This window comes from Leptonychotes weddellii, chromosome 2 (genome assembly GCF_054177405.1).
Source record: "Leptonychotes weddellii isolate Sample4059 chromosome 2, ASM5417740v2, whole genome shotgun sequence".
Lineage (NCBI taxonomy): Eukaryota > Metazoa > Chordata > Mammalia > Carnivora > Phocidae > Leptonychotes > Leptonychotes weddellii.
In genome coordinates, this window is record NC_138370.1 from 168,667,473 (window position 1) to 168,687,098 (window position 19,626).

At 37.0% G+C, this 19,626-nt stretch overlaps 1 protein-coding gene across 6 annotated transcripts in view; it reads right to left on the reverse strand.

Annotated features, from left to right (window-relative positions):
- Positions 1-6,038: 6,038 nt before the first annotated feature.
- CPEB2 (cytoplasmic polyadenylation element binding protein 2) overlaps positions 6,039-19,626 on the reverse strand; it is a 69,102-nt gene continuing 55,514 nt past the window's right edge. For all 6 annotated transcript variants that reach the window (XM_081812590.1, XM_081812588.1, XM_081812587.1 and 3 more), the window contains 4 exons: positions 18,295-18,413; positions 17,909-18,023; positions 15,039-15,220; positions 6,039-10,044 (listed from right to left, as the gene is read on the reverse strand). In XM_081812590.1, the coding sequence (XP_081668716.1) occupies positions 9,817-10,044; positions 15,039-15,220; positions 17,909-18,023; positions 18,295-18,413 (644 nt within the window). In that variant the 3' untranslated portion in view covers positions 6,039-9,816. The remainder of the gene's footprint in view (positions 10,045-15,038; positions 15,221-17,908; positions 18,024-18,294; positions 18,414-19,626) is intronic.

Sequence of the window (19,626 nt, forward strand, 5' to 3'; positions counted from 1 at the left end):
TAAATTCCCTTGTATATAAATACATATTTCTTTAAAGATTGAGGTCAAGCAAAGACATACATAGGACCAATAGGATTTGGTCTTTGGGGATGTGCTGTGCATGAAATTTTGTGCACCAATAATAAATGAGCTTTTCAATACATTTGTTGAATGGTTCCTACCATTGGTTAAAGCAAACATTTCATATGACTGACAATAATAATAAAAGGACTAAAGGAGATATTTTAATCCTTGAAATTCATGACTGTAGGTAATTCTCAGTGGCAGGTATCTTTGAATGGGGCTGGGCATTGGTACTGGATGCTGGTTATAAGATGATGAAAATACATGTTGCCCATAGTCTATCTAGAACAGGGATTGGCGTACTATTTTTGTGAAGGGCTAGATAGTGTGTGGCCACATGGTCTCTGTTGCAACTATTCAACTCTACTGTTGTAGGCATGACTGCAGCCGTAGACAATACATGGCTGTAATTCAGCAAAACTCTGTGAAAACAGGCAGTGGGCTGGTTTTGGTCCATGAGCTGCAGCTTGCTCATATCTGGTCTTGAGGGGTGATAAGCATTAAATGCATAAATATGTATTGGGCATATCATCATATATTGTCATAAGTACCATGAGAGAAAAGAGGAGATCACCATGCTAGAGAAAAATGAGGTACAAAAAAATTAGCTCCTGACTGGGTGGAAGGGGGCCAACAAAATAGCATACAGTACAATATATCTTCTTGACCCTAAATTGTCAGTAAAGTTCACACTAATCAAGAAATGCTTATGCTAAGGGGATTTCTTATGGAAACCAGTGGCTGAGCTCGATAGTGCAGCCCGGTTGATACGTGGTCGACTTTGAAATGGTACAAATGGAGAAAATGGCAAGGAGCTGACATTGGGGTTCCATATGTTTACCTGTGTGTAGGAGAAAGGTCTAGAAATGTACACACCAAATGTTAGCAGCAATTACCTCTGGGGAATGATTGTTAGGTAGGCAGGCAGTAAAAGGGGACTACTTTGTTACAGATACTTCTTCCATGTTGTAATATCTTACAACAAACATGTGTTATTTCTAAAAACTAGTCTTTTCATGGCATTTTCAAAGCTGGATTTCCTAGCACTGAGGACAGTGCAAAGTCTATGATAAGGACTCTGAAGACATCTCTGGAGAGACCCCAAATCATTTTAGTTAGCTCACAATGACATCACATCGCACAGGATGTGTGCACACACACAAAACCCCAGATGCACAAGGATCAAAATATAAAAGGTAAAAATATAAAGTTTATGGAAGACCGTGTAGAAGAATATCAACCTGATCTTAGGGTAAGGGCACAGTTGAAAATGGTGACCACATTGGACTACATCGAAATTAAGAACATCTATTCATTGGAGAGTGAAAAGGCCAACCGTGGGAATAAGAAGATATATTCAAGACATATCACTGACAAAGGGCTCATGTCTGGAATTACGCTCTTACAAATCAGTAAGGAAAAAAAACACAATAAAAAATAGGTGAGAAACTTAAGAGCACTTCAGAAAAGAGGAAATCCAAATGGCCAATAAACACTTACACAGTAAATGTGCTCAACCTTATCAGTAATCTGGGAAATGAAAACTACCCCAAGATCGACAATAAAATAAAGGCAGACAGAACCTAGTCTAGACTAGGATGTGGAAGATCAGAGTTTATGCAAATTGCTAGTGAGTGTATAAACTGGTGTAACCACTTTAGAAAACAGCATTATTTAGTATGTGGAAGCTTGTGTACCCTATGACTCAAGCAATTCACTCCTGCGTAATATTCTCGTGAAATTGGGGCATCCATACCCAAGGAAATATTGTGATGTTTACAGTAGCACCTTTCACAATAGCCAAAACCTGAAAATGATCTAAATGCCCATCAACAGTGTTGTATATTTGTACCATAAGATACTGCCTGACAGTGGGGGTGCCTAGTGGCTCAGTCAGTTGAGCCTCTCTGACTTGATTTTAACTCAGGTTATGTTTTCAGGGTTGTGAGATAGAGCCCCACTCTGGGCTCTGTGCTGGGTGTGGAACCTGCTTAGGGTTCTCTGTCTTCCCTCTCCCTCGGACTCTCCCTGCCCTCTCTAAAAAAAGAAAAAGAAAAAGAAAAAAAAAAAAAGATACTATCTGGCAGTGAAAATGAATGGCAGCTACAGACAACACAGGTGTATTTTACGCAAAATAATGTAGCACAAAAGCAGACACATAAATACATAGCTGTGATTCCCTTAATTACGAGTTTAAAAATCATACTGTTTTGGAATTCATGCTTAGGTGATAAAACTAAACAAATATGAAAGCTTGGAAAGGGTTTGCTTCAGAGAGGATGGGAAGGATGGTTATGCTTGAGAAGACACAGAAAGGTTTCTGGATACTGTCAATTTTCTCTTTTATTGTAGTAAAATATACATAACACAGCATGTACCATCTTAACCATTTTTAAGTGTACAATTCAGCGGCATTAAGTACATCCACCCTGCTGTGCAACCATCACCATTATCCATCTGTAGAACTTTTTTTATTGTCCCCAGCTCACCCTCTGTACTTACTAAAGAGTTAACTTCCATTTCCCTCTGTCCCCAGCCCCTGGAAATCACCATTCATTCTACTTCTGTCTCTGTGAATTTGACTACTCTGGGTACCTCATCTGATGAAATCATAAAGTCTTTGTCCTTTGCGAAGGGTTATTTCACTTAGCATGCTGCCTTCAAGGTTCATCCATGCTGTAGCACATTTAAGAATTTCCTGCCTTTTCGGGCTGAATGATATCCCACTGTATATATCCACCACATTTTGTTTACCTGTTCATCCATCAGCGGACACTTGGGCTGTTTCCACTCTTTTGCTATTGTGAATAGTAAAGCTGCAATGAACATGAGTGTACAAATACCTGTGTGAGTCCCTGCTTTCAATAATTTTCTATTTTCTTGACAAGAGTTTTAAAATTATTCATAGTGCCAATTAATGCTTAATTCATTTTCTATATGTGCATTACATTTCATAAGAAGATTTTTAGAAAAATCCTATAGATCTGGAATTCAGTTACCATGGAAACTAGCTTTCTGATTCTGTTTTTGCCTTTCTTCCTGTGATCCTCTCTCTCTTGTCCCTTCTATGAAGCAAGCAGTGCTTTCTTGCCCATTTAAAAATAAACCTTTTAGTGAGGTATGAAACCTACAGAAAATTGTGCAAGTAATAAACATCAATGTGACAAATTATTCACAAAATGAACAGTCTGGTTTGAGGGTATGTGTTAGGTACATGAAGGGTGTGTGTCTGGAAACAAAATAATGCACATTTCAGGAGGTCAACAAAGTGTCTATCTATCTATCTATCTATCTATCTATCTATCATCTATCATCTATCTCTCTATATCTATCTGTTTATCATCATCTATCTATCTATCATCTGTCATCTATTTAAGGAGGTCAACAAAGCTTTAAACTGAGAAACAAGTAACTACTTAGATCTAAGGAGGTAAATAACATGATATTGTAAAGTTTAAAGTGTTTGCCTCTCAGGAGTGAGTACTGGGGGTGAAAAAGTATTGGGGCAGTATGTTATTCTTTTCATGATTTATGTATTTGACTTTAGAAAATATATACGTGCTACATATTGCAATTTGAGAAATAATTTCCTATTTACAATAAATTAATCAATATCTATAATCTATCCTCCTCCACTCTAAACCTTTGTCATCATTTCAAATGTTCCTCTAGGTTCTTCTCTGTTTTGTTTAAAATACCTTGACTTTTAGTATTATCTTGATACCATGTTTTAAATCATGTCTCTACTATTTGGACTTATTTACGAATTGTGGTAAGCTTTTTGGCCACATTTTATTTCCTAGCTATAAATTAGACTGGTGTCTTTACCCACAACAGCATCTACTATCCCATGTTACAATTCTGACACCAGTTATGTGTTTTTCCCAACACACCACCAAGCAATTCTCTGACTCCTGAAGGATATCCTACAGTTCAACCCAATTCAAACACTATCTCCTTGGAGATAGCATCAGATGCCACAGATTAAGGATTCAGCCCTACAAGACTGCCCACCCTCCCATTTCAGACATCAAAATCCGGGCTGTTACCTGTGCTTCTGACTGACTGGCTACAGGTAGACTGGAGGTCCAACAACCGCCTCCTTGGGTTTGACTAATTATGGGTTTAACCTAATTACAGCCAGATGGAAGAGATTCACAAGGCAAGATATGCGGAAAGGGTGTGGAGCTGCCATGCCATCTCCGAACTGAGCTACTGTCCCCGAATTTGCACCTGGTCACCAACCTGGCAGTTCCCTGAACCCTGTCCTTTTGGGTTTTTATGGAAGTTTCATGACTTGGTGTGACTGATTAAATCACTGGCCACTGGTGATCAATTCAATCTCCAGCCCCAGGCTCCTTCCTGGAGGTGGTTGAACGGGTAGAACTCAAAGTTCTACCCTCCAATCACATGGCTGGTTCCCAACCCTTGGGTGCTTCCCAAAAGTCACCTCCTTAACCAACTCAGGTGTGACTGAAAGGGGTTTGTTATGAAAATCAAGACCTCTTTATCACTCTTACCACCTAGGAAATTCCAAGGATTTTAGGAGCTCTGTACCAGAAACAGAACAAAGACCAAATACATATATTATAAATCACAGTAAAACATGTCTTCCCATTGCTGGGATATTTTGCTGTTATTCCTTCTTTTTGGTGGAATAGATCTTCCAAGTAATTTTCTGAGAAATGGTTTTTGAGTGCTCAGTTATGCGTTCTTCTAATTTTTCGCTCATACAAAAATTCCAAATGCTAACTCCTGAGAAATTCTTAAATAAAATCATTTCAGAGTCTTTCCCTTTGCCCTTGATACACATTCACCATGGTCTATTTTATATATTACATTGAGATTGAATTAACCTGATTTTTCACCTACAGGGCTGTAAAATGGCCTGGCAACCAAGGATCCTGCATTGTTAGTGTCCAACACTGGTAGGTATTCAACATTTATTCTTTTCTTAAATAACAAGGGGATGGGAGCACAGGAAGATAATCTTTATGTCAGCAGCTGGGGAGGGAAGACAATGAGAAACTCCCGCTAAGTCTTAAAGATAGGCCAGAATGCAGAAGAGGCTCTTCGTTTTTGTTATGGAAGATTTATTGGCCAGAAAGGAAGTAAGACTCCAAATAGAAAAATGGTAGCATATGCCAAGATGCAGGTGTGCGGAGATGCATGATTTGCTTGGAGGACATGGGTGACAGTGACAGGCTCTGAGGTGCTGCTAATGTCAAGATTAGCCCATTTAAGGAGTTTCTGTGATGTCTTGTAGAATATGAAGAGATACAGGGTTTCCCCTCTCTGGGATACCTATGTCCGCAAAGGTAAAGCAAAAAAATGGACTACGATCAGTGATTTTAAAAATATTTTCTAAAAAAGCAACGAAACTCCATCCCCCACCATGCCTGCACACCAGTTTAAGAATTCTAGCTTTGTTAAAGTTAAAACAAGAGCTGTTTTAGCCATCAGTAGGATGAAGAACTTAAGCCTATACCTCTTCTTCTCCTTCTTTTTCATCAATAATGTGGCCATTGAAGAACTGATAGGCTGTGCTGAAAATAAGGAGGAAAATGACAAGTGACTTCCAACCAGAGGGTGTCTGAAGAAGCATCCTGGAAACTGCACTTATAGCAAAATGATCAACAGGGTTTCATTTTTTGAATGCAGCGTCAGTTTAAATATGGTAAACACGGATGATCTGGGATGATTGCAACACCACACTAGAATTTCTACCGAATGTATGTGGAGGCTAAAGGGCGAGAGTGGGGAGGAGAACATCAGGAGAACTCCTGATGCCAGGAGTGCCTGGGGTCAAATACTGAGAAATACTGGGCTACTGGTCTCCAAGTTTCCCTCCCAGTCCTGACACTGAGCTACAGAGGGCCCTGGGCTGCATATATTCATGTCACAAAGCTCCCTAAATAAAAGTTTACTGGCGTTGATGAAAATCTTTGTAGATCTGAAGAATAAGATTCCACAACTATGCCAATAACTTAATAGTTTATTAGTCAGTCAACAATATTACAAATATTTAAAAATTACTTAATATAAATAGTTGGCAGCAAACTATTCCATTACAGAGTTAAATTACCAGTACAACAGACAGACTGGAGATTTAGACATCTGGAAGATAACAATAAAATAAACTAAAATATTTTAACGAAAAAATTTAAGCTGAAGGCGTTTACCTAGTGTCCATAAAAGCATGGGTTCTCTTTTTATTTAGAAAAAAATAAAAAACGGCTTTAACACCCCATTAGGAATATAAAATAAAATCAACTGAAAATATTAATTTGCATATCAAAGAACCATTTATAATTACAATCCAAACACTCCATAAACCACTTGTGCGATTCTATACAGAAACTGGGAATTAGAAACTAGTTGCTTTAATATTACAAAGATTTCAGCTCCAAAAATAATTCAACATAAAATAAACTTTAGCAATTAGTGTCATAAAATTATATATTTCCACATAAAAATACAAAATAATATTAATGACAAGAATATGAAAAATTATTCCAAGTATTTTACTACTATTAAAATAAAATAAAACCCAAAAAAACAAAATAGAAATATGCATGAAAAAAGTCTCTCCTTTTGTTAGCAAAACACTATCCAAAATAACTACAATCATTTACATCAGTACAAAGATTTCTGGATTTAAAAAATAGTTGCAATGACAAAAGGGGTATCTTTTCTGACAGTAAAAAATGACACTGTGGATAAAATCTGCAAAATATGCAATGAAAAAAATAAATTTGCATTAAAAAGGTTTACACTGTTATTTTTTTTTTTTATACAAACATTAGAAACAGTATTGCACATCACAACACAGAATCGAGGTTAGTCAGCCTTCCAAAATGTGTTATATTCAAGTTTTGTAGCATCTTTGAGGAGAGGCTCTGTGCAGCCAGATGCAACAGGGATAAATATCAAGTGTTTTCCATACACAAATATATAAATGCTAAATGTTTCCTTCTTAACAAAAAGTGTGGATTTTTAAAGTTTTTTTTTTTTTTCCTCCACAGTCATACTTTTGGGCAGCAATATGAACATTTAGGGAACATAAGTGAAGAAGCTTTGAAAATACAAAAATACAATCAAAATTAATAATTTTCTACAAAAATAGTAAAATAAATATGATCTGTAAATTAAAAAAAAAAAACTCCAATACAGTGTTTAACAGTTAGAAAATAAGAATGTAGTACATAAAAGGCAAAAAAAAAAAAAACAAAACGAGGTAGGGGTGAGGTGGGGAAGGACAAAAGATTAGACTGACAAGCTTTAACTACAACAGAAACGAAGGTAAAACAAACCATACATTTCTGCCATTTTTACCCGTGGGTGAAAAGGGGGTTCTGTTTCATTTCCCTTCATTCCCAATATTTATTTCTGTTTAAGAAGGGAAAGTGATTTTCAACATCTCCAATTATTTTCATCATATAATTTATTTTAGTGTTCATTATTTAATACATGAAAAGGCTCTTCAATTTTAAACATTAAGCAGAAATTATGAAAATAAAGTTAAAAAATCTGCGAAATTAAATATCTAAATAATTAACATTGCAAAACTACTGATTTCTTTTCTAAATTCCAAAAATTGAGGTATAGCAAAGGAGATGTCATCAGTCAAAAAAAGTGTGCCATAAAATAGCTGACTGTTGGAAAAATCTCTCACAGAGATATAAAAATAGTGCATAACAAATGTCAAATGGATCAAGGTTGGCAGGGTTAAGGTTAGAAAAGAATACTCCAAAAATCTGGAGGATCATGGTTAAGTAACAAATAGGGAACATCGACAAATAAATTAGTAAAAAGCTCTTCTGAAAACAGCATCAACTTTAAACATTAAAAACTTGAACCACAACCACAATAAAACAGCAGAGTTAGACATGAACCACATATTTTTACAGTACAAAAAAGCACACCAGACACAACCTATATTAAGATCAACACTTTGCTCACGTGAAGGATTGTCCCAAGGGGTTGCAATAAGGCAACACCCTTGTACTTTTCTCTCTTTAGAGTCAAGAACCTTAGTTCTGCATTTTTAAAAAACATCTACCATTGTTGGGTGCTTTACTTAGATTGCAGAGTAACTTTTACATTAAAATATAGGGGCTAGTTGCATTAAAAATGCTCTAAAGAGAAAAAATATCACGAATGATATTCTAATAGTGTTCAGTACCAAGAGAAACTCATTAACTATTGCATGTTTCCATGCCACTTTCTCAAAAAAACTGCAAGCAAAGTCATTACCAAAATTCCTTCATCAAAATCTAAAAAAAAAAAGCAATTCTTAACCGTTAAGAACAATGTTCCATGCAACAGTGACCCCAGTTTAGACAGAAGACCCCAATATACATAGGTCAAACACATAAGCAAGTTTAAGCCAGATTTCACCATTGTCTTTAAGGTAAAATTGAATTTTATGCAACTAGCCATCTGTATATTTCCCCATCTCCATTTTGACTTTACTTAGGTTTACTAAGTTTTGCATTCTTCTATAAAGTTCATTTGTTTAGATATGGGCTTCCTGTGGGTCTTACATTTGGTGACTGGTTAGCAGTGTGCTGGCCATCTTTGGTTTATAAAGGATGTCTTAACCGTGAACTATCAAAGGGGCTAAAATCAACCTTCTTTAAAATTCTAGTATTTTTCTTTTATTCAATCTTTTATCTATACTATATCACTGCACATGAATTAGAACCGCACATCACAAAATTGCACAGGGATTACAAATATTACATCCAGTCTGCATAAAATCGAATTCCACTACCGACCAGATCACAAAATGGCTGCACTCTCTAATCTAAAACTAATTTGCATATTGTACACATGTAGGACAAATTTTTAACTTGAAGTCACAATAATGCATGCAAGTTTGCTTTTTTTAAACAAATTTTATAATTTGTTCATGCTACCTAGATTCAAGAGAGCTTTTTTGAACATTTGCAATACCTCACCTCTTGTTAATAATTCTAGTGCATGCATAAGGTGTATACAGGTAAGTAAACATGCATTTTTTTCACATTCTAAAACTATGGCAGTTTAGGCCATATTGTGCTGCCTGCATTTTATCTGCAATGCAGTGTGTCTCTAACGTTTTCAATCCCGTATTAATAGGTGGCATTTACACATAACACCTATATAGCAGCAAAGCTAATACAGCTTGTGATTAAAAATGTTTAAAAATAGCTAATAAATCAGATTATCTTGAGGTATTATTTCTTGCAAGTCAAAATGGAGAGCAAAAAAATCAACCCTAATTTTTAGTTTATGTATACACTGAAAATAGCAACAATAAAAATAAGCATTTGTAGCAGACATATTCCATCTTCACTATTATTTTGCTACCTTTGGTAAATTACTGGGGCAGATCTTGAAGTTAAAAACCCACGTTTAGAAATAAGTGCACGCTTCACCCACTATATAGCAGCAGACTGTTTGCCCCTACGCAAAACATTCTCATATCTAATTTTAACTTTACATATAAAAATAACTTGGAGAAAATACAAAAAAACATTTTATTTTAACATGAAAATATCACAAAAATTAGTAAGCCTGAGATGTAGGGTTTTGGTGAAAAACAAGAGGCTTGTAGTGTTTTGGCTGCTGATAAAGATGCATGTATTGGTAGCTGGGGTGAAAGCAGAAGAATGCACTTATTTCTTCCGCATGTCACGTCTTCAGACACAGTAAGCCACATGCACCCTTTCTTTCCTTGTTACATACACAGAGGCCGGTGTGCTATTCTTAGTTCCAGCGGAAGTGGATCTGACGTGGGCGATCAGCACCTTCCTTTACCAATGGCTTATGGAACTCACGTCCTGCACGGGAGTGGATATTTGCCCAACAAAACTCACAGTAATACTGCAGGCAAGTGACATTGGCACAGAAAAAGGGAGCAAATTTTCCACCACAGCGTGCGCCCTGGCATTCATCACACATCTGGTCATCTAGCACATATGGCTTTACCTCCACCTGGAGAGAGAGACAAAAAACATCTCCCATTAATTCTGCTTCAGAAATCATTTTAGTGAATTTAAAATGTTCAGGGTATTCTCGAGAAAAGGACCAGCATTAAACATTGAGAAAGTAGGCAGTTTCCCATGGAAATAGCTTTACCATGTAGTAGGTTAAAAAACAAAAAAACCAAAGCAAAAACAAAACCAACAACGAAGTCACTCTGTTCCGGCACTAATCATCTTTGTCTAAGATGTTTCATGTTCGTAAGTGACCATGTGGTTAAACGAGCGTTTCATTTTATTTTGATACTTTTTCTTCAGAGGACTATAAACTGAGTGGTATTTACTGTATTTTTCAAAGGCAGAAAATACTTTAAAAATCTATACATCTAACTGATTCGTAAAACATTCTACCCTCACCTTCCGTGAAGTAACATCTTTAAAACACCTGTGTGTTAATATTTTGGGGGCAGGGTGATTGTGAGTGAAAAAGAGAAGGGCATGGAAGACAAGTGGTTTTTACACCTTTTCCCCTTCATTCCAGTAGCACCTGAGAGACAGCCCAACCCCAAACCACCAATGATTATGGCAACACTTCTGTATGTACCCTGCTTATAACTACTTGGTACACACACACCAGAACTGGATACTCTTATTAAGGGCATGTCTAGACTTCTGTGAATTTATGAGATATAAAGTCAAAGGCCCACAGAGAAGGCCTGACTCAGAAGACCTCAGAGCCCAGGCAGCTGAGTGTCAAGCCTTTTCAACCTTAGTTTCCCTGTCTGTCAAGTCAGAAGAATCCTAGAACCTAATTCACGGAGCTGCGAGGATTAGATGATGCAGGTAAAAGCACTGAAGGCAGTGCCTGGCACACGGCAGAGACTCTGTAAGCCAGTGCTGCCTAAGAATTACTACAAATGTAGGGCTACTACCTTTGTCTGACTGAACGGTGCCAGGCAGCCTAAGACCTCAGCCTTTCCTGAGGAGAGGAGGGAAATCTGAGTGTTTAAAGGGTTGGTTAGAGATAAAGTAGTGTTTGCCCAAGGTAAAAAATAACAAACCAACAGTTTCTATTCTGAATGTATTAATACTTGCATGTGTGCAGAAAATGAGCATATAAGGGTATTTTCTGAAGCATTTTTTGTCACAACAGCAACAATGAACAGGGAAAAACCCAAAAGTTGATGAAAAGGACTATAAAACAAACATTTGATAGAAAGGTAATGGAATTAAGTTGTTGTTTATATTTGCATTTCATTGATTAGGGTTGGATAAACATTTTACGTACATTCAACATTTTGCTTTTCTGAACAGTCTGTATCTTTTGCATATTTTCCTGCTGGAGGTTTTTTTCCATTGGCCTTTGTTGTTTTTTTTTTTAAAGATTTTATTTATTTATTTGACAGAGGGAACACAAGCAGGGGGAGTAGGAGAGGGAGAAGCAGGATTTCTGCTGACCAGGGAGCCCGATGCGGGGCTCAATCCCAGGACCCTGAGATCATGACCTGAGCCAAAGGCAGATGCTTAACGACTGAGCCACCCAGGAGCCCTGGCCTTTGGTTTTTTAAAAGATCTTTGACACTCAGTCTAAAATTTTTATGCTCTATGTTTATTTTTCAACTTTTTCCATTATGGATCCTATCTTGATTGCCAGGCTGCTATTTCTGATTATCTTCATTATAATATTATATAACTATGTATATATAACTATATATAGTATTGTTATTAAAGAAATTACCAAAGAATATCCCAAAGTGGCATGAGAATTACTGGATTTCATTTTACTAGATGATTAACAAAATGAGCACAGGGAAAGTGTCTGCTCGATACTTAGTACCCAGGATCTAGCAGAATATTTAGCACAAAGTAGAAACTGTGTCTGAATAAATGTGGTACATTTACATATGCTTCTGGGTTTCTTTCTCATGATTATATCTCTTGGCTTTACTGTAATTAAAGACAGAGTGTCTGTGTGGTTTACTTCATTTCCATAATACCTCATAAAATTCTTAGTGCTCAGGAGCTACTTAATGTAAAACTGTTGAATAAAATTTCAAAATGCAATGACTTCAATTATTTGTATTTCAAACTTCTAGGTATCATTTTATGAAGCTAATCTAATTACCTTCAAAATCACAGACTTTAAAGATAGAAAACTGGATTTCAGACTTATGATTTTAGATTATTCTTTTTAATAATCTCTAAAAATTAACTCTTGTATTTGTGAAAAGGAGTTGGAGTTTCATCAATTCTGTACCTATTCTTATTTTCTATTATGATGCCCTTCCTTATTTTACTTCAGAGAACCTACCTGTATACTTTGTCACCTGGATTCATAACTAATGAAATAATTCATATTTAATTATCCAACTTGAACTGTAGCACAGCTCCCTTCAGTAAGTACCAGAAGGCACAGTGAGTAATATTACTCATGGAATAACATACCAAAATTACAATGAATTACACTTTTGTGGTGACAGTGTGTCCCAGCTTTTGGGAAGATAGGGATTAAATCTCAAAGTGTTCATGAGCCAAAAGAGTAAGCTGAATGAACAATTTTAATCCTCCCCAAATCTTTGGGTTATCAGTTATAAATTTAAAATTAATCTGATATTATGGTTTAATAACAACATTCATACTAGAGACATGAAAGGTATAAAGATTAATGTTTTTTATGTGTGTGTGTGTGTATGTGTGTGTGTGTGAGCAATACTAGTGACTTACAAAATACTTAAGGCTCAAATTCTTTTTCTTTTTTTTTTTTTTTTAAAGATTTTATTTTTAAGTAATCTCTATACCCAACGTGTGGTTCAAACTCATAACCCCAAGATCAAGAGTCACATGCTCTACCAACTGAACCAGCCTGACATCTCTTGTTATTTCAGATAAAGTTCAAAATATGTCTTAAGCAGCACATATCTTAAAAAATAAACTTTTCTCTTAGGAGGCATTTCAATGCCTTTTTAAGAAGACATGCATGCATTTCTTAATTCACTTGCTCTGCATCTGAGTTGCTCTTTAGGAATCAATACTCTGCCCCAAATAATTGGTCCTTCACTATCATTTTGGAAACAAAGAAGGAGAGGTAAGACACTGCAACAATTTTTTACCCTTGCTCCTGCATGTTAAATAACTATAGTTATATACAATGTAGGTAACCTCCTCAGTTGACTGGATCACTTCTTTGCAAAAGTTAGGGTTAGACTAGATACATGGTCTAAAGCATGGTTGCACATTAGAATCACCTGGGAGCTTTATAAATTCCTGCTGCCCCTGACCAATTATAACAAAATCTCTGGAGGTCAGGGGATGGGGGAACCCAGATGTCAAGACTTTTCTCAATTCCCAGGTGACTTTTTTCTGTAGCTGAGCGTGAAAACCACTGGACTAGAGGAATTCCAGTTCAACAAATTTTCCTGCACAGTGGAATTAAAGCAGAGACCTTCCACTTAGATATGTTTGTGTGTGTTTTGCAACATTTTAAGTAACAATGCAAAAAAATCACTCTGCTTGTATGAACTGAACCTATGCTGTACTTTTTTCCCCCTAAATGGGATGGCTTGGTAATTAAACTGATGACTACTTTTAGAGTCCATGGTCTAGTCAAACCATATTCCTTAACCAGCTCCCCTGCCTCCAAAATAGTCTTTTAATATATACAGACAGGCTCAAAGAAGAAACTTCAAGAAACTGTTACACTGGGAAAATACAGACTCAAGTTATATCTACGAATTTGGATGTAAAAAAAGTTAAGTTACCTCTTATTCTTAGCATATCTCATCTGTACTATAACGCAAACATGATTATTTTAGAATACTGCTTAGCTGTACATAGGAACTATGAACAGATTTTAGTATGAAACAGATTTGCAAATGAACAACTGAGTTTGGGTCACTCCTTTTCCCTATTTTAGATGGTAATCAGTACTAGGAATTATTCAATAGGGTGGCTTTTAGTTAACATTGATAGGACTTCCTAAAAAGTTTTTATTGTGATTACCTAAACAATGAGGTACTACTACTAAAGAGTAAATGTTTTAAAGTTTAGGATAATAATCTTGTGTGTTAGACTTACGAAAATATACACAGAATATTATTTTAAATTTAATGATAAAAGATAAAAACACGCAAATAACACTCAGTGCCAAACTCTAAATGTTTCTACATATGAGAATTCATTTAATCCTCAAAGTAGCTGTGACAGAGATACTACTATTGCTTTCCATTTGATAAGTGGGGAAAAAGAAGCAAACCGAGGGTTAACGTCCTGTGGGTTACGGAGCCCATGAGGGAGAGGGCGTCCTGGGCGTGCTGGCTCCAGGGCACAAGCTCTTTTCTTTTTCTTTCTTTCCTTCCTTTTTTTTTTTTTTTAAAGATTTTATTTATTTGAGAGTGAGCACGAGCAGGGGGAGGGGCAGAGGGAGAGGGAGAAGCTGGCTCCCTGATGCAGGACTCGATCCTAGGACCCCGGGATCATGACCTGAGCCGAAGGCAGACGTTTAACTGCACCCAGGGTACAAGCTCTTAAAACAAGCTCTGCCTCTATGGTTCGAAAGGTATTAAGCCCTTATTGGTGGAGTAAAAAAAAAAAAAAACCCAAAAAACAAAAAAACAAACCCACAACTTGACATGCTTTTACAATGACATTTATATTTTGTATATTGTATCTAAAGTTCAAAGCATGGGGACACCTGGGTGGCTCAGTCAGTTAAGCGTCTGCCTTTGGCTCAGGTCATGATCCCAAGGTCCTGGGATCGAGTCCCGCATCGGGCTCTTTGCTCAGTGGGGAACCTACCTCTCCCTCTGCCTGCGCCCCCCCCGACAAATAAATAAAATCTGTATGTTCAATAATGTTATATTTCAGTGATATTTCGATATAATACTCTAAGAGTTAAAGATATATAAAAAAATAAAGTGTTTGAATTATAGTATTAATTCGGTGGGGTAGTAAGCTTTGGATCAGCACTTTATTATAGGATGTTAAATGCTTTCCCAATATGCAACTTACGCGCTTATCAATATCCCCATGCTGAAGCTGAACAAACCGAGCACTGATGGCGGCAATATAGCTCTGCTGATTGGAGAAAGCAACTCGACCAGCACCTTTTGGGTATTTTAGCTCAGGATCTGTATCAATTCCTGCATAACAAACTCCACCATACAGCCGGTCCATGATCATAGCAAGTTCCACTTGAAGAGGAAAAGAAATTCACATCAAATGTGAGAGAACACAGTAAATCAACAGTTTTTAACTATTTTTTTAAAAAGGAAAAGTCAATAGGGTGATAGTTTTATGCTGTTTTCTACATCCAATCCTTTCACCTGCATACTGGACCCAATCTGCTCTCAATACAGAATTACTTGGCAATTCTCCTCTCTCCTTTTTGTATCATGTTTTTCCCTCTATACTGGATCATTCCCAATCTTTAAAAAAACACAAAACAAAACTCCTAATTCTATTTTTCTCCCTCTCAGTGACTGCTTAATTTCTATGTTCTCCCTTTACAGCCAAATTGTTAATTTTTTTTTCTTCTACTACCTCATCCCTCTCTCTTCCCATTCCTTGTTCAAAACTTTCACCCTGTGACTCCATTTTTAATTGCTCATGCCACTGTCAAGTACAATGGTCAATCTACCTGGAAGCAGCACTGAACACAGTTAATCTCTACTTTCTCCATCTGGCTTTCTAGGACACATTTTTCTACTAATTTTCATCTCACCTCACAATTCCTTCTTAGCCTTCCTTGCTGGTTCCTCTTCAACTCCTTAACTTTTCGATGTCAGAATACTCTTTCAGTCCATGGTTTTTTCCTCTATACTTGTGACTATGGTGACTTCATCCCATGTCATGGCTTTAAATACCATCTATCTGTTTTCAACTCCTAAATTCCTATCTCCAGCCTGGGCCTCTTCTCTGGACTCCAAACTCATCTATGCAACCATCAGGAGACGGTCAACTGGAGTTGTTGTCCTGGATAACTCATATTGATATTTAACAGACCTTCATCACTTAGTTTGAAATGGCACTCCTGATCTTCCACTATCCCATTAAATCTGCTCCAATGAGTTTCTGCTGACTCAGCTGGTAAGCAATAGAGAAGATGAAGTTGCCAAGACCCTTGGCTTCATCCTTTCTATTTTCTGTTTTGCCCCACTATACATGCAATCCTATGAACCTGATTTTCCAGACCTCTCTAAAATCTAATCTCTTCACCTCCATCAACTAACATCCTCTTCCAAACTCTATTTTTCATCTGATCATGGCAATAGCCTTAACGTTTTGCTTCTGATTTACTGTCAAAACAATAGCAAGGCCAGGGTGCCTGGATGGCTCAGTCGTTAAGAGTCTGCCTTCGGCTCAGGTCATGATCCCGGGGTCCCGGGATCGAGTCCCACATCGGGCTCCCTGCTCGGCAGAAAGCCTGCTTCTCCCTCTCCCACTCCCCCTGCTTGTGTTCCTGCTCTCGCTATCTCTCCTTCTGTCAAATAAATAAAATCTTTAAAAAAAAACAAAACAAAAACAATAGCAAGGCCAGTCAAAATTTATTTTCAAAACAGTAGCAACAGTAATTCTTAGTTATCAGATATAAATGGCTTAACTAAAATTTCTACTTAGGAGCTCGAAATGGTACCATAAACTTGCTTTCAAAACCAAGACCACAATCTTCCTTCTCCAGTGTTCTTTATCTCAGTAGAAGGTACCATTATCTACATAGTGGCTTAAGACTGAAAGCTGAGATTCAGCCTTTGAGTTTACCTCATAAATTGTCTGTGACATGCGTTCACTTCGCTCCTCACCACTGCTACCTTCAATCCAAACTCACATTATCTTTCTCCTGTCCTGCAAGAATGGGCTCCTAAAATGGTCTACCCATATCTACTCTCAACCCAACTGCCCCCAAAACATGTCACTGGCTACACTTATGTAAAAGTTCATTAGTTTCCCCTTGCTCTGAGGATAAATACCGAATTAGCTTATCAGACTTGTATGATCTAACTCCTATTCACTTTTTCAATGCCTTTTTTTAATCTCTCCCCTCTTCTTATACCCCTAGTCAGCCACTCTGGATTTCTTTCAGTTCCTCCAATGCCCTCCACACTTCCCTCCACTAAAGATCTTTGAATATGCTCTTCCCTTTGTCTGAAACACACTCCTCACAACCCACCTGCCACCTCAACTCTATTTCTTCCACTGTGTGTCAGCTCAAATACAAGTATCTCTAAATATCAGACTATACCACATTCCCTTGATGCTCTATTTTCTACAGTCTTTCTTTGTAGCAGTTATGTTCTATAAGTATTTACATGTGTGAATGGTTCTTTTAACATATATCTCCGATACTGACTGGAAGAGGATGTTCTCAGTGGTGGAAGGCACTAACACACTTCACAGGGCACATGGAATCATAAAACATGCTTGTACAGTGGACATTTAGGTCTGTAATTATGTTCCTAGATGACATTTCTGGTAAATCTCTGGTTTCTGCTTACTCATGAACAGAAGTTTCTTACTTATCAAAGCACTATTAAAAAAAAATCCCATACTTCTTCAAATATCAGAATCAACCCACATAAAATAAACAGACCCCAAATTCTTATATTTTAGAGAATTACACTTAAGAAGTCAGAAGTACTTGGAGTCTTCTTATAGAGTCTGCTTGGAGTTAACTATTAATATTGATAGATGAGTGTCCACTTCTCCACTTACTTGATAGTTTTAAGAATGCTTCTCAGAATTCTGTAGTGAACAACTCTTGGAGCATAAGGAATCTGCCCCTTGCCTGCCCAATAGTGTCATGTACATAATAGCTCCCCAAAATTTACTGAATATTTAATTTTTTTTTAAAAAGAAGCAACATTTGTTAACATTCTACTTACCAGCCCTTAATGGCCTAGGAACACCTCCAACAAAAATTGTTTTTCGAGGATCCAAAGGTTGAGAACCATCCATCACAAAATCACTATCACTTAAGTTCCAAGGACGGATCTGAACCTATGAAGAAAATCACATCGCTATAATGGGTCTTATTCCCTTGACAACTTAGGCTGCTTTGTGCCAATTAACAGTGGTCCTTTTATTTTTCAAAATTCAGTTGGATTTGAAAACAAATTACTTTTTTAATCTAGATACTACAAGTTATCCAGATTTTTAAAAACTGAACTCTTAACATGGTATTTTAACTTTTTTATCATTAATAATTACTTCAAATCAGTTTTTGGAAAACTCACATTTGTAGCCTAAAGTTCATGTAGTATTTACTTACTGGTTTGTCCTTGATGGTGGGGCTGGAAACACACAGATACAGTTTTCCATCTTCTTCAATACAAGCATCAATTAGTGCCTGAACTGAGCTCTCTTCTTGAAAGAGAAGGAATGCATAGCCTGTAATAACCATTAAAAATGAGGCAATATGGCAAAGTAAGTGATTTCACCCAAATTTCAGTACTGTTTAGAAAATACATGCTTTTGGAAAAGAAAAAAAAATTATCAGATAGAACCGGAACCATTAGACTTTCTATAGGAGAACATAATATCCTATGGAATACACACAAAAACAGATACTCATTAATTAGCTACCCTATATAGAGTGCTTACTATACAATTCCTTGCTAACAGCTTTACATAAATTATTTCATTCGCTTTCCACAACAAGTCTGTAAGACATTATTCCCATTTTATAGGAGAAAAACCCGAGGTATCCAGCAGTTAAAATGATTTGCCCCAAGTCAGTCAGATGAGCAAGCAGTTCATGGAGTAATTTCAAACCCAGGAGAGCCCCCAAGGTCTCCCAACATACTGTCTTATTCAAGAACTTGGCAGGATTAACCCCTTGAGCATATTAGGAGCAGAAGATTCCTAGAAATGCCCTCAGGCTAAGACACGTTCTGGTGCACACTTTGGACTAGAGCACACTTGGAAAGGCCCAACAATTTCCATAAGGAGGGGGAAATAACCACAGTCAGCATGACAACTTCAAAATTGTACTAAGAAAACTACCTTAAGGAGGCTGGAGTGAAAATGGGTACTCCAGCATGGGTCAGAACCTTAAACTCAAACTCTCAACTGGGATGAGCTGTGGAACACTCCTTTCAAATCGTCTGGAGACTATGTTTGGACTTTGGACCCAAGCTCTTGCTTAGATGCCTGTACCTTTGGGAAATATGCCCTTCCTCCTTTCTTTGTGATAACAGATTGTAAATCGTTAAGCAGAAGAGACTTCATTATAAAAAGAAGGTATCAAAATTTACACTGCAAGTTCACCATTACGTAATTATTCCTTAGAAGCTGATAACTAACTGACCAAAATACACCCCTTTCCTTGACAAGATTTCTATGCAAACAAACCTAGAGGATTGTAATCTGGTTCTAGTACGAAGAAGTCATCAAGCAGGCCATGCACATCTATTTATTCCATTAGACAATGGTAAATGTGAGGTCATGTTTTATGCAGAAATCAAAACACACAGCTTTATTGCCAACAATGGCTGTAATTGCCACAAAGGTCTGATGTGACACAAAAGTGCTTCATTTTAAATTTATAATACCTGATGGCATAAATAAGCCATCAAACCAACCTTTGCAATAGAAACTTCCA